Genomic DNA, 21,478 nt, shown 5'->3' on the forward strand with positions numbered 1-21,478 from the left:
AAGAAATGGAATGCCTTATTAGGGCTGAATTAACTATTGTACTAGTCATTTCCCCCCCCCCAAAAAAAAAACACAAAGCCACCAATGTAAAAGCACATCTGTTTACTCGTTGAATTTTGGTGAATTCCTTTACAAAGCAATTTGACATAGAAAAATACAAGCCATATCTAGACTACCCTGTATCACTTAAGCTTTGACATCAGTAGCCTACGTAAGGTCTTGGTTTGAAGCAGTTTGATTGCTTGGCGCTCTGATGATGTACAGATATCATCACTTCAGCTAACTGGTACCAGTAAAAGGAGAATGTCATTAAGTGGTCTTGGTATATTCTGTACTCTTCACAGTTAAGTAACAGCAGTTTGAATAACGTGACAAAAACGGCTAGACTGCCATCTGTTCGACGAGAACATAAGGAGAGATGAGCACACAAAAACGATTGGCAAAGCAGTCCCTTGACTTGGCACACATTGAGGTAAAATGGAAAAAATTCTTGCAGACTTTATAGTTACTCATTGTGAACAGACCATCTTGTCTAGATTTTGATATGAAAATGAGAGATTCAACTTATTGGTGTATGTAGGAGAAGATTGCCTTAGTGATTAGACCTAATAAGGCTGATAAAAAATATATCCACAATTCTCGGAAAGACTGGACTTTAAAAGTTCAAGATCACAAGAAAGAACTTAGAAAATGACAAATAATATGTGAAAAGGTATTTTACACACATCAGAAATTATGCTTGCTGCTCGCTACTAGTGAGGAATCAATTACTGAATGTGGATTGACTGTGGGAAATATACACATTAATGCAATATGATCTAATTCAAAGATGTGTTGCATGAAATATTAGTATATTTCTTTTTACAGGCAACTTTGTACAGTAACATTGGTATACATTTCAAATAGTATTACAGCACAAGTGTGCAAGAATTTCAGTAAGTATTTTACAAAACCACAAATCCTTCATATCTAATCTATAAAATACAAAGTTTTTTAGTCACAGATTCAAATGAAGGCATATAATATCCCTTGGACAAAAACATTGAAAAAACAGAGAGCATTTTCATGGTTTGTATAAAAAATGGGCTCCCGACAATTTACAAAAAATTGAGATCTATCAAAAGTCCTTGTTTTTTTTCTTGTTCTGAACACGCAGGGTCTTCCTCGCATCAGGTCCTCCTCTGATGTAATAAAATGAAGGCTATGTGGTGGAGAAGGCAGCCATTCTCACACAAATTCATGTCATTGTCAGATTAGCTCAACCCTGGTGAGGCCCAATGGCCTTGACCAACCTTTCTCAGATCCAGCTCATGAAGAGCATGTTGGGGGTTCCCAGTGTGCCGTCTCAGAGTGATTATGTACCCTGTCCCCACATCAGTCCTCCAGACACACCTCCCACAGGAGTCTCTTCCACTAGTCTCTCCAGTGTGGAACAGAAGCTCTCAGGTGTGTAGATTAGATAACCTCAAAGGAAAAACATGTTCCCCTCTATAGAGACCTGGTTAGTCTGTGAACCAGCTACAGTATACTTGCTAGTTCCACTTGGACATTTCTGGGTTGTGGGGCGACTTTTTTTCAAAACGCAGCAACCTGAGAAGGGACTCCTCTCAGGAGCGACCCTCAGACTGGCACCATCCCTCTCAACACAGACAGCTTCAAGCTCCTTTTACACAAACTGTACAGGAAACCCTTTCTGCTATAATGGACTAGTTAAGCTTGATGAGGAAATTCCCTGAACTTGAAAACAATTCTACAACTAAATGACCATCCCAGCGAAAAGAAGACTCCTTCATTATCTTTTAAATTTAGAACAAAATAAAAAAAATAAAAAGACATTTAAAATTGAGCCACAGTTCTAGGTAACTGCCAGCATATCTGGACAGGCAGTGTAAATTATAAAAGTGCATCGCTTCAAGTATGTAAACAGAACCACCATTTCAAAAGAAAAGAATAAGGGAGTACGAGACTATCAGTGCGCTTGAGCCTGGGCCAGTGCAGAGACTCCTGAGGTTTGGCACTCACAAACACGCACACAGACACGCACGCACACACACACACACACACACACCTTTTGAAAATCATGAGCAGGGGGGAGGTGTTTCATCGTTCTTCAGGTTGTTGACAGCCAATCACCCTCTGTAGCACCTCCTCTGACATCATTTCCTGCCTGTCACTCAGAGACGAGTGCAGCGTGGAGTCATGGGGCGAGGCTCTATGACCTGCAAAGATACACCCCTTCGTCAGCCGGGTCACATGGAGGTGTTGCGTTGGCTGCTGGGAAACAAGGCGATGGTGGAAAAAGGAGGGGGGGGGGGGGGGGTTAGGGACGGGTGTGTTGATGACAAACGTAACACAGAGGGGAAAGAAACGAACCATGAGTGAGGATGATGAGACACACTGTGAACACGCACGCCGAGGAGGAAGCCACATGTCATGGGATTCTTATTTGGTTTTGAGAAGAGGGATGGATGCTTAATGGACAAGCAATTTGAAGGTTGTGATCCAGATTTCAAATGAGGATCAATTGCTTCAGTGAGTAAAATTAAAGAATAAGAATCTATGATTTTTTGGGAAAGAGAGAGAGGACAGAGAAGCATGGTTAGTCAGCTATATTATGTTTATCAAACACTTTAATACTGTTAACCAAGAGTTCCTGATTTTTAACCAATGTAAACACTGGCACTTGGGTACTAGATAAATCTGTAGAATTTCTCATTTGTGTTACAGTTTACTATGTCTCTCTGCTAAAGAGAGGCATATTTATTTTCCAATAAACACCTGTTCACAGGGGTTGTTTGAGATCTTTGCTCTTTGGCTTTTCAGCTCATTAGTGAGAATGCCATGGTGGGTACTGTAGTACGTACTGGACTGGCAACAGACACAATCACATCAACACTAATTGACAAGGTAGGACAGGAGACAAACAGATTACAAACAATGACGACAAGAAGAAAACACTGACAGCAGCAGCAACAAGACAAGCTTGATATCAATTATTTCACACATCGTCTTGAAAAGAAATGACATCTTTCATAACAGGAAGCAACAAAGAAACAAATCAATGCTGAGGCTGGTCTCATAACACTGACTGGGGGCATGTCGTTTTGGTAGTGTATGTTATTGGATGACTAATCTCGGTTCCATGAATCTTTGTTCTACATTTTGGAGCGGAAATTTCACTTACGAATGTAGTGCATATAACTTGGTACTTTGCTTAGCTTCTAGTCATTGTCAAGGTTCTGGGTACAGATGACAAAGACTCACTCTGATCCTGATGAGTCGCCGTCCACTGTCCCCGCCTTGATGCTCATGGCAACACCGTTCAGCTGATCTGGTGGGCCAGGCTTGGCCCGGGCCCCTCTGCTCTCACCGGAGGTGGACCCCTGCGGGGACGTGGTGCCTAGAACGTTCTCTGAAAGCTCGTTGTGGATGCGGTTGATCCCATTCCTCTCTGCGATGGGGGACAGCTGTTTTTTCTTCAGGATACCTGCATACAATGACACAAAACCTTATTTAAACAAATACATTTTAGATACCCTCCAATCCTACAAACAATGAAAACATTGTGCTGGTGGTCACCTTTCTGTGGGTGGGCGTTGAGGTTAGGCAGGCTAGGGAGCAGAAGCATCATATTGTCCATCCCATAACCCTCAGCCCTGTCGCCCAGTCTGTCATCTGGCATGGTTCTGTTGTCACGGGCCTGGCCTGGGTCAGGGTTGGCATGAGGCTCCATTTTCATCCTGTCAGCTCCGCCCTCAGGGTCCCCAGCTGAGGCCACATACTCACCCGGCCAGTACAGCTTACTCAGGTTGGTGTCTGGGTGGGAGATGACCACAGAATGTTTAAATACAAAGGAAGTATCTATTGCTCGGTGAATCGATTAAGTATGCAGGTTATAAAGTCTATCTTGGGGGTTTAGGTTGTTTAAGGTGTAGTTCTATGGGCGTATGTGAAGCCCTCTGGGACATTGCTTGTAAAAATGGCTATACAAATACATTCTATTTTATGTGATTTGATAAAGGTAAAGAGAATTTGTGTTAAAAGGTATACTATTTGGGTGTTGCACGCAGATGTATTTTTGGGGCGCTGCAGATGAGGGGTGACAAACCATGAGGGTGTGGTCGCTTAGCCACGTTGGAGGCAAGGCTTTCCCAGCATTCCTCTGGAGCATAGGGCCCCTCCTCGTCCTCGCTGTCCGAAGAGTGTGTGGAGGCGTAGGAGCCACTCTGATCGTCCTCCAGAGACAGATCGCTGTCTGAGTCTGAGTCACGATCTACACACACACACGTTTATCATTTCATAATGAACATATTTGATCAATAATCTTCAGAGACACATGGTAAGTCAGAACCCACAGAGAAGGGAAATACGGTACCTTCCAAGTGTTCTTTAGTTTCATGGAAGAGAGAGCTGTGGTCATTCAGTGCAATGTGTCCCTGGCTGTTATTCAGCCCTCCATCATCCCTAGAAGCAGCACAACGGAACACTGATTAGCAGACGTACAGAGACACAGAAAAAGACGACCCTTATACCTTCATTTACTACATTCTTTCCCGAGTACATAGACTGATAAAACAGCACTGCTATGAAAAATGACCAGTTAGTCATAAACAGTCCCAAGGACTGAAACAAACATTCAACCCCAGTGTCCCTGTGGGCTTGCCGTACCTTAAGACAAAGGGAACGTAGCTCTGTTGACTCTTGCCGCTCTGCAGAGTTCCGTTGAGAGACGCGCTGGAGTCCCCAAAAGGCAGGTGGTACAGTCTCCCGTCCACATAGCTGCTGTTGCATTTATAGGACTGGAGATGGAGAGGAGGAGCGAGGGATGAATGACAGAGAGGGAGACCAACCATGATACGATAATCCACATGGATCACGTTATTCAAAGCTAAGCACACCCAGATCAACCCGTTTCCTGTCCAGACAGACTCACCGAGGGCTTGGACTTGATCATGTGATCGGGGCGCTTGCGGCTGCAGCAGTATTTCATGGCGTTCCTCGCCTCCTTGTTGAAGACGATGCGGAAGAAAAAGATGAAGGGACCCTAGGATGGAGGATGGAGGAGGGAGAGTGAGGAGAGGAAGAAAGGAAAGGTTAATGGACCAAAATACAAGACATTGACCAGAACTAAGAAAGGAGAGAGTAAGAAATAGGGCCCAGGTAACATCCATTTACCTGGATACAGTTGAAGCCAGCAAACAGGTAGTGGAAGAGGATCATGTCGCTGTTTACAGACAGGATGGCCAGCAGGCAGGAGACTGTGACCAACAGGAGGACACCGCATGCCGTCCGCAGACCACAACTGGAGACAAGGAAAACACACACACACACAAACTAGGACGTTAACCATGACATGCATTTATGTGTGTTTAAAACAAATCATACCCCGGCAGCAATATCAGCATTCACATCAACCTCTAGTTTCCAGTTATAGTAAACTGTAGAAAAAACAAAGTATCCTGTTGTGGAGATCATAAAGTGCTGTGTTCATGTATCCTTAGGGGACTCTAGATTGCCAGCTGATTACCAGTAAGAGTGCTATTTGGTTTGCCGAGGATTTTTGTTCAGGCAGATAAGGGGGAACTCACACAGGGGGCTCTTTCTTTTCCAAGCTGTGGTGTCTGTGAGAGCAGGAGGCTCTGGAGGCCAGGATGTAGAGGAAGATGTTCATCTGGAGAAGGACATGGAGCCAGACACACTGTCACACACTGTACAATGCTGCACCGCCAAAGAAACCAGTAAAAACACACATACAAACATAAGGAAAGGAGGATATTTAGAACCCTTTGTTACTGAGTGTGTGTTAGTAAAGGTGTACTCACCGACACCACCAGGGCGATGGGTCCCGCAAAGCTCCAAACAAGAGTGTCATAGACAGACAGCCAGCAGAAGTCAGGGTTCCCATAACCCTCAGGGTCCAGACCCACCGCCAACCCTGGAGAAGCACACGACCATAGACATGATCGTAAGAGTCAACCAGGCATTCAGAAAATGTTTATAAGTGTGAATATGTGTGTGTGAGAGAGTAAGAAAAATAGAGAGAGGAAGTCATTTGTGTGCAAACCTGTGATGAAGGCCGGCACGCCCCAGCCAATCAGGTAGTAGAAGCGCATAGGTCCATAGTTGACGTCCCGGACCTCACTGAGCATGCGGTACACATGCAGCCCCTCCAGGAAGAGCCAGGAGAAGGTGCACAGGTAGAAGAAGTGCAGCAGGATGGCAATGACTGTGCACAAAAACTAGAGACCATGAAAGAAAGAAAGAAACAAGCAGATAGAGAGAGATTATTATTGTGTACAGAATGATTGGGCTAAATTTCTCCTGAGCATATCTCTACCTATGATTTGTTCTGGCCTATCTGTCAGCCCTTTCATATTTAGATGGGAGGCGACAACAGGACAAGTTAAAAGCTACATATGTCTTTTGTACGTTCTCCCCTTCATAATTAATTCATAAGGAGGGTTTCTGATTGGTTACCGGGTTATCGGCCTGGTTGATGCCGAGGATGAAGATGAGCTCGGAGAGGAAGAGGGCAGCTGCACCGTTGTTGATGATGCTGGTCTTGTTGCAGTGCATGGCCCGTAGGCACAAGAGGAAGAGCGTGGTGAGGAAGAGGAAACCCAGGGTCACGCCCACCGTGCTCCAGGTGACCAGTTGCACCGGTAGGATCTCACCATTCTGACCAATCAGGAGAGAGAAAAGAAAAAGAGAGCACCGAAGTGGGGAGAATATTGAAACTTGGACTAGAGTCTTGAACTTTGTAAATCCCTTTAGAGTACAGCCCTATCAGGTGTGTTGTGCGTGTTTCTCCTTATGTGTTGTGCTGTGTGAGGCTTATGTTCCTCACCTCTCTCCTGGAGATGTCCATGAGCACAGCAAAGCTGGTCATGTGGTAGCACTGGCAGCTGATGTGAGTGTGGTTTCGGAACACCACCTCGCAGCCTTTAGCGGACCAGCCTCCACTCCCAGCTCTGCAACAATCAAAGAAAACAACCACGTCATTTAGAAGAAACAAATTACTACACCACGATTAATGTGTACATTTCAGTTTCACAATTTAGTGCCCATTTCACTTGTTTTTCAATGAAAATGCACTCACAGTATGGAGTGGTTCCAGAAGACACAGATAGGCTTGGAGCGCTCCTCGGTGGTGACCAGGCGGAACTGCACCGTGATTGGCTTGTCCAGGGAATGCTGCAGCAGCTCATCGTTATCATGCACCGTGATGCTGACCACAGGTGTGTTGATGACTGGGCGCTTAGGAACCCTGGCAGGAGATGCCAAACAAACTATCTCAGTGAAATGCATAATACTGGCTGACTCTCATTGACTAGCTCTCTCTCCCTCAAACACACGCCAATTATTCTAGTATCTTCCCTTAATTCTCCTCTGTCTACCTTGTCTTCCCCTGGCCTTCTGCTTACCTGAGGCTCCTCTTGTCGGGGTCGTAGTTCTCGGGCAGAAGCGAGGCCAGGCTGTGGAAGATGATGACGCTGGCCACGGCATCCTGCTGACTGGCGTCCTGGTGGCGCTTTCTCCGCGGGGCGGTGAGATTCCTGTTGGAGGAGTCTGGAAAGACGGGGAACTCTTGGTGGCGGTGGCCCTTGGTCTCCACTGGGGGCTCGAACACAGAGTCTGGGAGGGTGACGGCCGTCTCCAAGTCCAGGGGGCGGGGTCCTCTCAGGGTCTGATAGCGAGGGAGCTTGGCGCCGGCAAAGTTCATCTTGTTCAGACGGTCCACGGAGATGACTGGAGGGGGCAGACATGGTTTGTTATACAGACAAACAGACAGACACACCCACAGACAGTCAGAATGATAGACAGACAGACAGACAGACAGGCAGAGGATTACACAGCATAAGACATCTTTGGAAACATGTGAAATATAGTTTTAGAAGATCTCTCTTCCAGTGAGGGTGTCCCAGGGGGCCGTGCTCACCTATGTGAGGCGTGACGATGGTGAAGGGACTCAGGTAGGTCTTCCTCATGTTCTGAGCCAAGGCGTTGGCGTAGTCCTCAAACTGGCGCAGCAGGACAGCGGTGCCACCCTCAGTGTGCTGGATCAGCTCCCAGTGCGGCCGCGTGCCAGGGGACAGAATGGCACTGCCCACGCGGACCAGGTTCTGAGAGAGGGTGGTATGTGAGGTGTTATCGATATGGAGTTATATATAAACATGCTGTGCTACATCATGCTGTTTTGTGGTCTGGTGTGTGGTGTTGAGTTGGTAATCTGTGCTGCTGGTGTGTGTTTGTGTGCCTACGTGTGTGTGTGTGTGTGTGTGTGTGTGTGTGCGCATGTTCTCCGGTGCTACCTCGGTGAAGTGAACGTCCTGCGTGGCGGTGAGGTTGAAGCCCTGCTGGCTGCTCTCGTGCTGCAGCAGTCTCTGAGTCAGCCGGTAGGCCACCTTGACGTCGCTGCCGTAGTACTGCTCCGTGTGCAGCGTGGCGTTGGCCAGCATGGCCGCCGTCTGCTGGACACGGCCAGAGTCTAGGAGCGACATGTTCCGAGCCAGCTTCTCGGACTGAGGGAGACCAAGAGGAAACATGACGGCTGAGAAATGGAGGCACACTAGAGGGGGGTCTACAGGAACAGATCTTTGTGGTTGATATCTTGAGCTCTTCCAGTGTAAATGAGACGGGGTATGGTGATGATGCATCAGGATGGGTAAAGGACAATAACGTGATTAGACATGCATCTCCTGTGTTTACTCACCAGAGTTTTGAGTTTAGTGAAGGTGACTGAGGTGCAGTTGAAGAGGTTGGGAGGAAGCCATCCCTTGTGTTCATCACAGTGGCGGATAGCCGTGCCTGTAGAGATACAGAGATGTAGGGATACAGAGAGAGAGAGAGAGAGAGAGAGAGATACAGAGATGTAGGGATACAGAGAGAGAGATACAGAGATGTAGGGATACAGAGAGAGAGAGAGAGAGAGAGAGAGAGAGAGAGAGAGAGAGAGAGAGAGAGAGAGAGAGAGAGAGAGAGAGAGAGAGATAAAGAGAGAGAGAGATAAAGAGAGAGAGAGATAAAGAGAGAGAGAGATAAAGAGAGAGAGAGATAAAGAGAGAGACACATGAGATGGTAAAATAATGAGGAATAAGTGGCCAAGGGCCAGTTGGGAACATTTGAATTCCAGAATGGTAATGTGACAGGAGGCTGAGAGTCATCATACCCAGAGATCCTTTGGGACAGGGGATGGCTGCAGGGAGACCAAACTTAGTCCTGGGCCACCAGATCCCAGCCTTGATGGCCTGGGGACAACTGTCATAGATGACTGAGAGCAGTGGGGGGCAGGGGAGAGAGAGAGAGAGACAGAGAGAGCGAGAGAGAGAGAGACAGAGAGAGCGAGAGAGAAAGAGACAGAGAGAGCGAGAGAGAGCGAGAGAGAGAGAGACAGAGAGAGCGAGAGTGAGAGAGAGCGAGAGAGACAGAGACAGAGAGAGCGAGAGAGAGCGAGAGAGAGCAAGAGAGAGAGAGGGCATGACACATGGTAGTATCATGACAGAGTGTGATAGAGAAGGAGAGAATTACAATGTCATAAACCTTCTCCGTGAAATTGTGCTAAGCACCACAATGCAAATTCTGCTTTTAAAACACAGACATGCACATATGACACCAGAGTGGAATCAATAAACCCAGCAAACATGTCAAGCGTGTAAACATATGGTGATCCTGACCTTCACAGCCGTTTGGCGACACCTCAGCGAAGGGGTTGTCACAGCGGTCACACTGGCGCCCGATTACACCGGGCTTACACTGACACTGGCCACTCTCTCTCTCACAGGCCCGAGAGAACGAGCCAATCGGGTAGCAGTCACACAGCAGGCAGGCCTCCCTGCCGGCTGGGTGATAGTGGTTATCCTAGAGGAAGACAGATAGAAAGTGAGTGAGAAAGTGAGTGAGATTGTTTTACAGTGAGAGTCTACAGAGTATATTAAGAAAATAATATATAGCTCCTCCTCTCCATTGTAACACTTGTAACGCAACGGCACCTTGCAACGACACTCCCCACTGGTCTTGTTGCAGTCTGAGTCAAAGCCCTTGTCTGTGTGACAGTCACAGGGACCACAGGTCTTGTGTCCCCACCAACCTCTGGGGCACGGCAGGTCAGTCCTTGGGGAACACACACACAGGCATGGTTAGAGGACCGCGCACACACTCACACACCCACGCAAACATGCTCACACACACAATTGAAGATGTTTTCTCACTTTTTCTCACAATACTGGCCAAAGTGGTTGCTGGTACAGTCACAGGTGTAGCCTTGGGCGGAGCTGGGCTTCCTTGTGCAGGCTGACTGGTGTTCACAAGGGTTTAGGGAACACGCATCTGTGCAGTTGTTGCCATAGTAACCTAGCATGAAAATGACAAATCCAGAATATGTGAAATATGTAAATGCCGAAATGCTGAGTTGACAGTGATGGTCATTGATGATCATGGCAGAGGTGCTGGTAGAAATGTGGAGGATTATTGGGCATGACAGTGAGAACGAGAAAGAGGTAATGAGAGAGAGAGAGAGAGAGAGAGAGAGAGAGAGAGAGAGAGAGAGAGAGAGAGAGAGAGAGAGAGAGAGAGAGAGAGGACGGCGAGAGAGAGAGAGAGAGAGGGACAGCGAGAGAGAGAGAGAGAGAGAGAGAGAGAGAGAGAGAGAGAGAGAGAGAGAGAGAGAGAGAGAGAGAGAGAGAGAGAGAGAGAGAGAGAGCGCGCTAGGGAGGGTAGAGAACAGACAGACTGACCAGTGAGGCAGGTACAGGAGTGGCTGTCCCAGTCATCGCTGCAGTAGCTGTTGGAAGGACAGGGGTTGGACACGCAGGGGTCAGGCACACTGCAGCCCTGCTCCACGTTGAACCTCCGTGCCTGGGACAAGGTCAGGATGTCTCCCACACGCAAACCCTGAGGAACACACACACACACACACACAAGTGGGATAAATCTCCATGTCTGCACATGTGTTTGTTAACGTTTGAGCATCAAAGTGACACTGACCTGCACACACCCACGGAAACCATGCTGTACTTTCCCATCTGCCCCGGCGAGGCCTCCGACGCTCACCATCTTCAGCTTGGAGCCCTTCAGCTTAGTGTCCACCTCCATGCTGGCCTAAACCAAGACCACACAATTCACTATTACCAGACAGCTTTGAACAACAAACCACGGTTTGATCTACTCTATATAAACAGGCACCTCAAAACTTATCAAAGGCATGACGACTTCAGATATCAATATTTTGTCACTAGTCTCACCAAATAGAGGCCGTGATCGAGGGACAGTACAGCCTTGTGGCGCGGTGCAGAGGCCACCTGTGCCCCCTGGAGCTCCAGGTGGAGGTGGTGCCAGTCTCCATCGTTAACGCTCAACTCCTCCACCCGTGACAGGGTGGAGTCTTCCCCCCTCTGCAGGCCCATCACCACACTGCCCCCACGCAGCTACGGAGAGACCAGGGAGGGGACAGAGGTGGAGGGGTGGAGGAGGAGAGCAAGAGAGAAAGGTAGAAGAGAATGAGGAGGAGGAGGGTGCCCGTGTGAGATGTGAGGGAAAAAGAACATACCTTAGTTAATACACATCTTATCACACAGCAATCCAGACAATTACTGCCTGCAATCAATTTAAATCAATATTTACGTGAACATATGAAATCATTAAAGACATGGCTTTTCCTCTTATTTATAACTAACAACAGAGTGAACGTTAGAATAACTGGAAAATTGCTTCCAGTGGACAGTTATGTAACTTCAAATTAGGACTCGTCTAGACAAAGAAACTACAGAGTGTGTCAGCCGGACAGACAGGTCTGAGAATAGTTATGATATCAGGATCAGGATCTTAATATGCTATTCTCAACATCAATATTAAACCCCTGCTCCAACCCTGACTGCCAACAGGTGGAGCTTTCTATCCAAAAACCTAATGGCTTTACTATATTGTGTGTGTGTGTGTGTGTGTGTGTGTATGTGTGTCTGTGTGTGTGTGTGTGTGTATATGTGCACATATGTTTACCATGCTGGAAGGCACTTAGCTATTGCCATCACACAGTGCCAAACGTACACAGACACTGTGTGGGTATTGAAGACAAAATCAGTCTTTTGATCTACCAGTGAACTATAGTCAGGGAAAGCTACTGGGTGGAGTGGAGTGGAGTTGACAGAAATAAACAGAAAGCTCACAGTGAGTGAGTGTGAATGTGTGTCAGAGTGAGCCTGCCAGTGTCCCAGTGTTAATCCTTCTCTCACCTGCAGGGTGAGGTTGTGGTGTTGCCCGGCAGACACGTGCAGCAGCGTTGCGGAGGGCTGGCGCGTGCGGAACATGAGCTCCACGTGCCAGGGCACAGTGACCACCGCCGCCGCCAACGCCAGGTTACTCCACTGCAACAGGCTGTTGCCCAGGAAACGCTGAGGGCTGGCCATCTCTGCAACATAGTGAACCAGAAGGAGAAAGAGGGATGTGTGTGTGTGTGAGAGAGAGGAGAGAGGAGAGAGAGAGAGAGAGAGAGAGAGAGAGAGAGAGAGAGAGAGAGAGAGAGAGAGAGAGAGAGAGAGAGAGAGATAAAGAGAGAGGGAAAGGGGGGGAGAGAGAGAGAGGCATGTGTGAGAGGGATGTGTGCGCGAGAGAGGGATGGAGTGGGAGAGACAGATAAAGATAGAGAAGGAACAGGAGAGACAGATAAAGAGAGTGAAAGGAGGATGGTAGGGTGTGAGAAACAAGAATGAAGAAAACAATGCCTTTGACAGCGTTCAGTGGAGGGCATGTGCCAGTGAGTCTCTAACTACTTCCAGAACAGTCATCTTCAATCTCAAAATCAACACATCGGTTTTTCAACCCATCAGAGATGAACAAAGCTTAAATCTTATGTTACACAAAAGAAAAATGAGAGAAAGCCGAGGATTTGACAATGCATCATAGTTAGTTGACAAAGAGGATCCTGTTTCAATGACAGCTATACGGAGTGACATTCCTTCTCTCTGCACAATTTACTGGTGATGACTGTCAATCATCGCACGTGTGAAAGTGGTGCAGTCTGAGTTTTTGCATTTTCATTGCATGTTCATATGAGACACAGGAATAGGGAGAAAGATAGAAAAGAAGATCAAAAATGTTAGTGTTTTCTCTTTGTCATTCGGCTATTGTACATCACAGTGATGCAAAGCACCCAGAAACACAACCAGCCTGTGACGAGCCATCAATTATTAATGACAAATACAAGCTGAAGTGTCACACTGTCTGTCATTGGCTGGGGCTGGAGAGACACCACCCCCACCCCCAGGGACATCTGCAGTCTGGCAGCCCAATGACTGCAGACACCATCTGATAGTAATGGAAGTTATTTTATACACTCTGCATTGTGTCTTCAACTTAGGGTTCGATGACTGTGCTGAGCTTCGATTTGGTCCTTAGAGGTGGTTTTTCTTGAGGGGGGGGGGGGGGGGGGGGGGGTAGTATAAATGAGTAAAACCTAAGAAGCAGAAGGTGGCTTGGAGAATTGCTGGATTTGTTTCCATAGTGAGACAGGTGGGCTGTAATTTAACTTGAGGTGCATCTTAGACTACATACTGGTTTAAACATTCATGCTGTGCATGTTTGTTATGAAAAATTAAATAATTAATTGAATGGATTAGTAGCTGCATTGCTACACCCATAGTTCTAAATGTCCATGGTAGATATGTTCTTGCATGTCATTGCAAATGTTATTGTAGTATTTAATTATTTGATTTCACTTGTTTGACTTGCAGTAGCTGCCCTTCTGATCTATGTGACCTCTCCTGACCTGTACATCAGCCCTTCAAACAGCTGCACTGCACAGAGGACAAATGGCCACTGTGTGCGCAAATACTTACATTGCTTTTCACAGCTATATAAAGTACCCAAAATGGTCTTTTGCCATGACACCACCTAAAGTAGATGATGCACTCCCAGACTGAGAGTGTAGGTGATAATAGGGTTATCTATCTGTTTGATGGCTCACTTAGTCCTAATGTATGCTGCTGGCAAAGGAAAGTGTCTCTTTACAAAAAAATCGATATCATAGGCCACACAGGTTCAAACCAACCTAACCTAGGTTTAATCTCACCAATTTGAGGAAGTTTCCCTCCTCGCAAAATGTCATTAAACAAACAAATAATAAATGCATAAGTTAGTAAACGTCACTAACCCTTTTGGCAGTTCTGGCCTCCATACCCTAGAGGGCAGTCACAGCTGAAGGAGCCCCAGAGGTTCACACATGTCCCCCCGTTCATACACGGGTTGTTGTTGCAGAAGTGCCTTTTGGCTGAGCATCCTGAAAAGGTGAGCAAATTCAACATCTTGAAAAAAAACACCTCTTTATACCAACTTGGGGTACCAACTTAGGCGTGGGGTACTAAACTATTAATTGCACACGGTAAAATGATGTAATCTGTCCCAAACACAATTAGTTAAACTCCAATAGGAGCACGGTATGTGAGTGAAAAGCAGGAAAGTACAAAATACATGGACAGAATTCAGCAGTGAGCTCAGGCTACATTTGTGTCAGGCTACAAATCAGCCTGACACACCCATTTGTGCCTTACCTGGCAAAGTGCCGTTATTAGCAGTAAAGCTAGCCATGTCGACATGGCGGTTGTCTATACGTAGGTCCTTCATGCAGCCCACAAACTGGCGGTTCTGGACAGGGAAGTCCTCGGGGAGTTTGGGCACACCCCCCAACAGAAGAGGACCAGTCAGGTCCAGAGATCTGTGAATCCAGAAGAGCCAATGGTGGTAAAAAGATACTGCTAAGCTCACTTCTTTATAGGGATCCTAAACACGAGTGCCGGTTTCATTAAATATTCATCCCAGAGACCGATTTGGAGCTTGTTTTCCTTCAGAGATGAGAGCAGATGAACAGATGAAAGACTCCTTCACTAAAACAAAGTATGTTTAGTTGTCATGCTGAAGGTGGCGAAATTCAGTTCAAAGAATTTCACAGCAAACATTTCTGAAGACTAGAGGTCATGCTTTCCCAAAGAAAACATATGCTGAATATGTTATATGAATGCTGTATGTCTAAACAGTGCACGGAAATGTTGGGGTTACAAAAACCCAGACCCTCTACTTTTTGGTAATGTTTTTGCCAATGATTCTGCCTACCTACAGCACTAACAGATATGCCTCACACATGTACTTACTTCTTGGATCCTGATTGGCTGCCTTGGGCAGAGCAGGTGTAGTTTCCAATCACATGACCAAACCTCAGGGCCACAGAGGTGTCACAGTTGTCTATGGTCACCACCACCACCATCTGGTCTGAGGGGCCCTGGGGCAGGCCAGCCTGGTTCAGGATTGGCTGGTGGGTGAAAAAGAGGTGGGGTCAACAAAAAATTGAAATGAGATTTTCTGAAATGTTAAATTCAGTCAATAATTGATTCAATTAATACAACAGTAAACACAACAACATTGGATGGACATTATCCTGTGAGTGACAAGAGATGGAGACTTTGTGGCTGACTTATGGTAGAAATTGAAAAGTTAAGGAAGAATAAATTGAGAGAGACAGTGAGGAAATGACACATCAGAACAGTTTGCATCTGACAGAGTTGAAAAGGGCAACTCTGACTCATGTATCCATCACGCCTTGAGAAAGAAACTAGACTTAAAAAAATATGTTAAAGCTCATTGTTCATACACGTCATATAAGAGAATAGTAGAAAAGGTCTATGTAGAAGTTCACTAATGGTGTGTGTGTGTAGGTGTGAGAGAGAGAAAAATTGTGAGGGAAACAAAGGGAGAAAGAAAGACAGTGAGGGAGATATTTCTGGCTGCTCAGCATCTATAAATAGGACTTGAAGGAATGTTTTAAATTATGATTTTTTATCGCTACCTATAGAACTCAGCATCTATTTGCAGTCTTGTCATGCTTGTTACCATTTTAAATTTGAGCTACAATGTAAGAACTGAAAGAAAGGTTTTCTGCTTAGTCATTGAGCTCATCCTCCTGAGAATGGTTACTTAGGGGTGTTAATTCATGTGCGTCTAATTAAACAATAAATTGTTGGAACTGAAGGTTTAACACTTCAAATAAGAATCTGTTTTTGTCGTGATAGAGGACCAACAACCAATGATAGCTTTTGAATCACACCCCAGTCCCCCGTTTCAGCTTATCATGATCATGACTTTTACATTTAATATAATATGCTTCATTATTTAGATCCAAACTGCCACTGTTTATGGATGGGGCTGGCACATAACCAAAGGCACTGACACCCACACATACACACACAAAGATAAAGCCCTGGTCTGCAGGACAGTGACTGGCCTCCTCAACGCACCTCTCATTGTCTGAATCAATGGGGGGAGAAACAAGAGTGGGTGGGGCAGGGAGGGGGGTAGAATAACGATCCTGTCAATAGAGGTCATGACCTCTTTTCAGACTGGACCATTTCCCTCGGGTCACACAGAGCTCATATAAAGCAGAGGTTATATTGTTAGTAGTAGCCACTGCTATCGTAAGGAAGAAGCCGGCTGGTGTGCTGACTGGCCATGCCTGGGGGCGGAGTCTGAGGCCTGACCAATCAGGAGCGCCTAAGCAGTGTCTATGTCTGAAGGATACATGGCTTGGCTAGACTGGGCTAGCTGTTCATATCTCCATGGGTTGGTTTTATTCCAGAAAGAAAAAACAAGAAATGTTTTGACGATGACGTAAACCTTCTGGGACTGTTGATTACAGGATCATTTCTATTGCCGCTGTGACATAACTGTCTGATCCTTTAATGACAGGATCAACCAAACTGCTTGAGTACAGTCCGGGTGGTCTTGCCCCATGCAGACTGAGAGCCAGCCGCAGTATTGGAGGTGATTACTAAGTCACATCTCCCCAAGGCTGGGCTGCCATCCTTGACATCCACCCCCTCACATGCTTCTCATTCCAACTGTACCCACTGGGTAGATTAGATTATATCTGTGGGAGCTATTAATGGAGGCCTTGCTGGTGCTCACCAAGTCTGTGTCTTGTGATGCCTGTCAGCTGGTAGTCTGAGCTATGGAGAGAGGTCTAATGAATGGTTTCACAGTCCTGACAAGAAGAGCCACCGTACTCTAACACCCCACCTGCGACAAGTTGAAGGGGCAGTTAACCAAAATATCCCAGCATCCTAATTGTTTTATTTACTGCCAGTTAAAAAAGGGAAACAGCTCTTGCTTTGTCTGTACAGACCCAAGTCAAATGTTTTGAAACTACAGCCATTAAATTATCCTTGCCTGCGACTGTAGAGTTCTCTGAGTTGGACCTCAGATGCTTCTATTTCATCTAAGATTCCTATTTTTCAATTGTGTTGGCATTGCCTGTGAAGGTGTCTTTATATTTCAGTTGAGCCCCAATGAAGGAGAGGAGAGCTAATTTGTTGCAACTAAGAAGCAAGCAAAACATGCAGTGTGAGACAGTCTGTTTCAGATTGTCAGCGACCAAATCATCCGACACGCTCTTTAACACGCTTCCACTCAGGGTAGAAAGGTCTGGAACGGCCCGTGGTCAAAACCCACAGACTTTTTCACAACCCCAGAATCGGGCCTGGCTCCCAGAGGCCCCTGCCTGGCTGAACTACAGCCCCCATCGGTCACGGCTGTTGACTCTCCCATAATGACTCGGTGCTAATGTCTGTCAGACGCTCTGCCTGCCACACAAAGCCCCGGCCTGTCAAAGCTGATTGGAAGGCACATATTTACTCAGGACTACATTAAACACTGTCTCCACTCATTACAATGGCATGACAGGGAATCATGGGAGTATGAGTTCACTGTCGATTCATGATGACAGGGGTGTAAGAGCATGGGAGCAAACGTCTGCTAAAATCGGGGTCTGGAGCCTAGAAAACTATGGCAACCAGAGAAGCTAGGCCTGAAGCGCAGTGTCCTGCTCAAAGGCAGAGTCAATACTTCCCTCTCATTCTTTCTTTTCCCTCCTTTCGCTTCTCTCCTGTCCTGATTTTCTCCCCTCGTTCACGAACAGAGAGAGGGGCACCTTCCCCCGGGCCACATCATTCACTGCCCCATGGTCCCATTGGAGGCGAACCAGGCACAAAGGCAGCGGTCATTGCCATTCTTCACACTCCCCCTCACCCCTGAAAGGCACATTTCAATCTAAAATGGCCTCCCACCCCAGGCCTCCCCACCCCCCATGGGCAGGAACGGGGACAGGGCGGAGCAGAAGGGTGTTGTGGGATACCTCAAGGAGGAGGAGCTATCTCTCTTCCTCCGTGACTCGCTAGATCTGGACCAATAAGCCCAATAGCTGCTGGGTTCGAGAATTCTGATTGAATGGGATTAGTTTGACTATGTCTCTGAAGGATCTGTCATGTGCAGTGAGTACTCTAGGGTTATTACCGGTCTTTCACTGCCCTGGGCCTCCCAGCCTTGTTCCATATTCCTGAGTTCATGCTATGCATTGTGCTCACTGGGTAAGAGTGCTTTAGAGGCTTTAGGAGGGAATCCATTTGTAAGCCTCGTCTACTGCAACACTACAGATGACCGTTAGCATCCTACAACACCCAGTGATGTGGTGTTTCATGCAGGTCACTGTAAATATGTAAAACACAAAAAACAAGTCATACAAAGTTCCACTGGGCTTCAGGGTTTTGTGCCGAAGTGATTAATAGGAATCAAATACCCCTCTTGGAGGGGCACCAAATAGTTTGGGCCTGTGAGATATTGTGGCCCCCACTTCCATTACTTAGAGCTGGCTGGAATCTGACATGGCCATGTTATCATAGACACTGAATAGAATATCCACACTTGGGGGGTGGTTGCCTGGCAACAGCTTTCTGATGCAAAGTGACTTCCTGAATAGATGAAAATGTAACATCCTGTGTGTTAGTCTGGGGGGAGGGAGGGAGGGGTGGGAAACTGCTGAAAGGGATGGGGACAAGGAAGAGTGGTGGGGGGGGGGGGGGGATAGCCCCATGGATTCTTTGCTGATTGATATGGAAATACAACAAAGTTTGAAAGTAGAGAAAAATGTTTTTTGGAGTGTTGACTTTTCACAGATATATACTATGAACATGTCTGTGAAAACATTCCCTCCAGTCTCTCTGTCTCTCTGACAACTCTTTACATCCTCCCTCCCTCATTCCTCCTATGTCTGGCTGGCACCCCGCCAACACACCTCCTACATAAACGCTGATTCTGTGAAATGACACAGCAGAGATTGGGAAAGGAAGTAGCAAACCGCACATCTAGGAAATCTCTAGCTCTTCTCACTATTTTCCCAGTATGCAAAATAGCGACAACATTCCACCAACAGTCTGATAAATAAACAATGAATGAGTAGATACACTGTGTGATCATCTGGGATGTTGTGTGTGATAAATAAAGCCGCATCCATCACTTGAGCCCCTTAAACAGAATGTTCTGAACATCAACTATAAATCTAGTCAGTTTCAGGCCAAGTATGTTGAGAAAATATGCCTGGTATTCGGATGTCTCTTGCCACAGATAAGAAATATGAAACCTTCATATTTAAATAAAGTCAAACACTACACTGTAGTACACCCCCGTGAGGAAGAGATATCCCTGCTTCTGGTGTGCAGGCCATACTGCCAAGGGCAAGGGTGTGAAGAAGTCACAGAGAGAGTCAATGAAAAAAGCTTGTTTTAATTGAAATACGATGAAAAGCAGGGCTAGATTCAAGTTTTACAAGTCCGGCCCCCGTCCCAGAAGCGTAGCGCCATACCTTGTTGTAGTAGTGGACTTGGATGACGTGCCACTGTCCATCACTTATCCCTCCAAGGATGTAGGGCGCCACTGTCGTCTTGGTCTCCCCTGGAGAAAAACACGAGGTCAAAGGTTGTTCCAATGCTTGGATCAGCACTACTGGGGCACAGTGTTTTGGGGTTTGGCTTGCGGGCATGTTGGAATAGGAATGACATCAAGTGCAAGACGTCTGCTTTCAGTCGTCATGGTGTTTGGTGGCTCCTACCTGCAGAGAAGGTCAGCTGGATCTGCTCGTTGATGATCTCCACCGCTATGAAATCGTGTTTCTCGTTGAAGCGGCCATTGTAGAGTAACAAGCCATTTGGCTCCTTGGTGGCAAACCTGGAGGAGAGAGAGCAAGAGAGGAGCTCAGAAGGACTACATTTTGTCAAACGTATCACAAAAACAAAGATATCTGTGCTATAACTATATTATTTTCACAGAGTTGTGATGGGATGGACAATGATGAAGTGCTTTGATAGTGGCATCATGCTCCACACAGCTTGGTGCCTTTCAAGTACCAAGGTCGACATTCTTCTACAAATACAATCTGAAACATACACACTGAAAAGCGAGACCTTTCCCCGTCAAGATTTATTACTACCAATATGAGCTCATATCTACCATACAACACACAGTGTTCAGACAGGCAAAAACATACCGAATGATAATAAATGCAAGACAAAATCACTTTCCCCCCCCTCTGTTTTCCTAACCTATTGGATTACTACTACAGCATACTGATGCGCTGCGCGCCGTGATTCACCAATGAGGAGAGGAAGAGAGAGATTTAACAGCGCTGCAATTTCACATAGTTCACTGAGCAGCCGGCAGGGTTGACCTGGAGCACAGGGCTTGACTGAGACATGGAGGAACACTGTGCTGCACACATCCACAACCTGCCTACCAGGGATAGGTATCATGGGCAAGAAAGGCCTCAGACTGAAGCAGAAAACTGGAACAGTTACAAAACAACCAAAGGAAGAATATACAAGGCTACATATTCAGCGTAGGTAACAAAATACAAGGGAGCAGCATGAAACATAAAAAATAAGACACCTCCTACAGCGCTCATAACAATTGTTGTTGAGACACTAAGGAAGAGAGAAATGTACCCAGCTCTAAAAAAAAAACAAAAAAACATTTGATGTTCTCCCAAAGCACAACATAGAATCGAACATGCCAACATAACAGAAACCGGTCCTTCTATCTTTTTGCTGGCTGCATATATTTGTGGGAGGCAGCCTACTCCACAGTGGGTTGCCTGAGGTCAGTCTTTTGTTGTTGTAATGTTGTTAACTGTCACGTTAACACACTGTTGGACACGTCTGATCTGAACACACCACTGCCCCTTTCCCTCTCTTGACGCCACGGTAACAAATGCTCTCCTCTCTCCACCTGAGGAGAACCACGGAACGGATTCAGTGCCAGCGCTGACGACAGCTCAGAAAACCACATGTGAACCATTATGTTAGAGATCAAACCATAAAACAGACCTATTAAACATGTATTTGATGAACGTGTTAAAAATCACGTGTCTTATATAATAGTACTGTACTCAGAGTAGACAGCATCAGATGCCAAAGAATGATGGTGCCAGACCATCATTTATCTGTCTCCCAGGAGACCACACAGAAAATATTCCTCTTTCATTCCATTTGTTAAATTCTTAACATCTGTCTAAGGATGGTGTGTGTTGTCATGTGTGTGACTCGCTGGCACATGTAGACCTTGGCAGACACAACCCCAGCCTGTTCTCATGGAGACTGTGCCAGATGACTGCAAC

General features: G+C 46.4%; 1 protein-coding gene across 5 annotated transcripts in view; it reads right to left on the reverse strand.

The window, feature by feature from the left end:
* Nucleotides 1–87: 87 nt before the first annotated feature.
* The window catches only part of celsr2 (cadherin, EGF LAG seven-pass G-type receptor 2), a 48,688-nt gene continuing 27,297 nt past the window's right edge, over nt 88–21,478 (reverse strand). Inside the window, exons 4-35 of one of the 5 annotated variants that reach the window (XR_009930705.1) lie at nt 19,919–20,034; nt 19,673–19,761; nt 15,138–15,295; nt 14,541–14,704; nt 14,144–14,269; nt 12,228–12,403; nt 11,241–11,423; nt 10,984–11,097; nt 10,734–10,890; nt 10,209–10,350; nt 9,990–10,110; nt 9,675–9,858; nt 9,170–9,271; nt 8,714–8,808; nt 8,313–8,522; nt 7,940–8,123; nt 7,425–7,749; nt 7,100–7,267; nt 6,848–6,971; nt 6,478–6,678; nt 6,065–6,239; nt 5,823–5,935; nt 5,589–5,671; nt 5,176–5,302; nt 4,934–5,044; nt 4,669–4,799; nt 4,376–4,464; nt 4,109–4,273; nt 3,580–3,816; nt 3,265–3,487; nt 1,523–2,274; nt 88–1,488 (exon numbers count right to left, since the gene is read on the reverse strand). Coding sequence is in view for 4 of the 5 variants with exons in the window: in XM_062464611.1 (XP_062320595.1) it covers nt 2,530–2,557; nt 3,265–3,487; nt 3,580–3,816; nt 4,109–4,273; nt 4,376–4,464; nt 4,669–4,799; nt 4,934–5,044; nt 5,176–5,302; nt 5,589–5,671; nt 5,823–5,935; nt 6,065–6,239; nt 6,478–6,678; nt 6,848–6,971; nt 7,100–7,267; nt 7,425–7,749; nt 7,940–8,123; nt 8,313–8,522; nt 8,714–8,808; nt 9,170–9,271; nt 9,675–9,858; nt 9,990–10,110; nt 10,209–10,350; nt 10,734–10,890; nt 10,984–11,097; nt 11,241–11,423; nt 12,228–12,403; nt 14,144–14,269; nt 14,541–14,704; nt 15,138–15,295; nt 19,673–19,761; nt 19,919–20,034 (4,621 nt within the window). In the remaining variant the exon portion in view is untranslated. Of the gene's footprint in view, nt 2,275–2,358; nt 2,558–3,264; nt 3,488–3,579; nt 3,817–4,108; nt 4,274–4,375; nt 4,465–4,668; nt 4,800–4,933; nt 5,045–5,175; nt 5,303–5,588; nt 5,672–5,822; nt 5,936–6,064; nt 6,240–6,477; nt 6,679–6,847; nt 6,972–7,099; nt 7,268–7,424; nt 7,750–7,939; nt 8,124–8,312; nt 8,523–8,713; nt 8,809–9,169; nt 9,272–9,674; nt 9,859–9,989; nt 10,111–10,208; nt 10,351–10,733; nt 10,891–10,983; nt 11,098–11,240; nt 11,424–12,227; nt 12,404–14,143; nt 14,270–14,540; nt 14,705–15,137; nt 15,296–19,672; nt 19,762–19,918; nt 20,035–21,478 lie in introns of those variants that run through there. The other 4 variants (XM_062464637.1, XM_062464629.1, XM_062464619.1 and 1 more) reach the window with 4 other exon arrangements.

Source organism: Osmerus eperlanus, chromosome 1, assembly GCF_963692335.1.
Source record: "Osmerus eperlanus chromosome 1, fOsmEpe2.1, whole genome shotgun sequence".
NCBI classification, from domain to species: Eukaryota; Metazoa; Chordata; class Actinopteri; order Osmeriformes; family Osmeridae; genus Osmerus; species Osmerus eperlanus.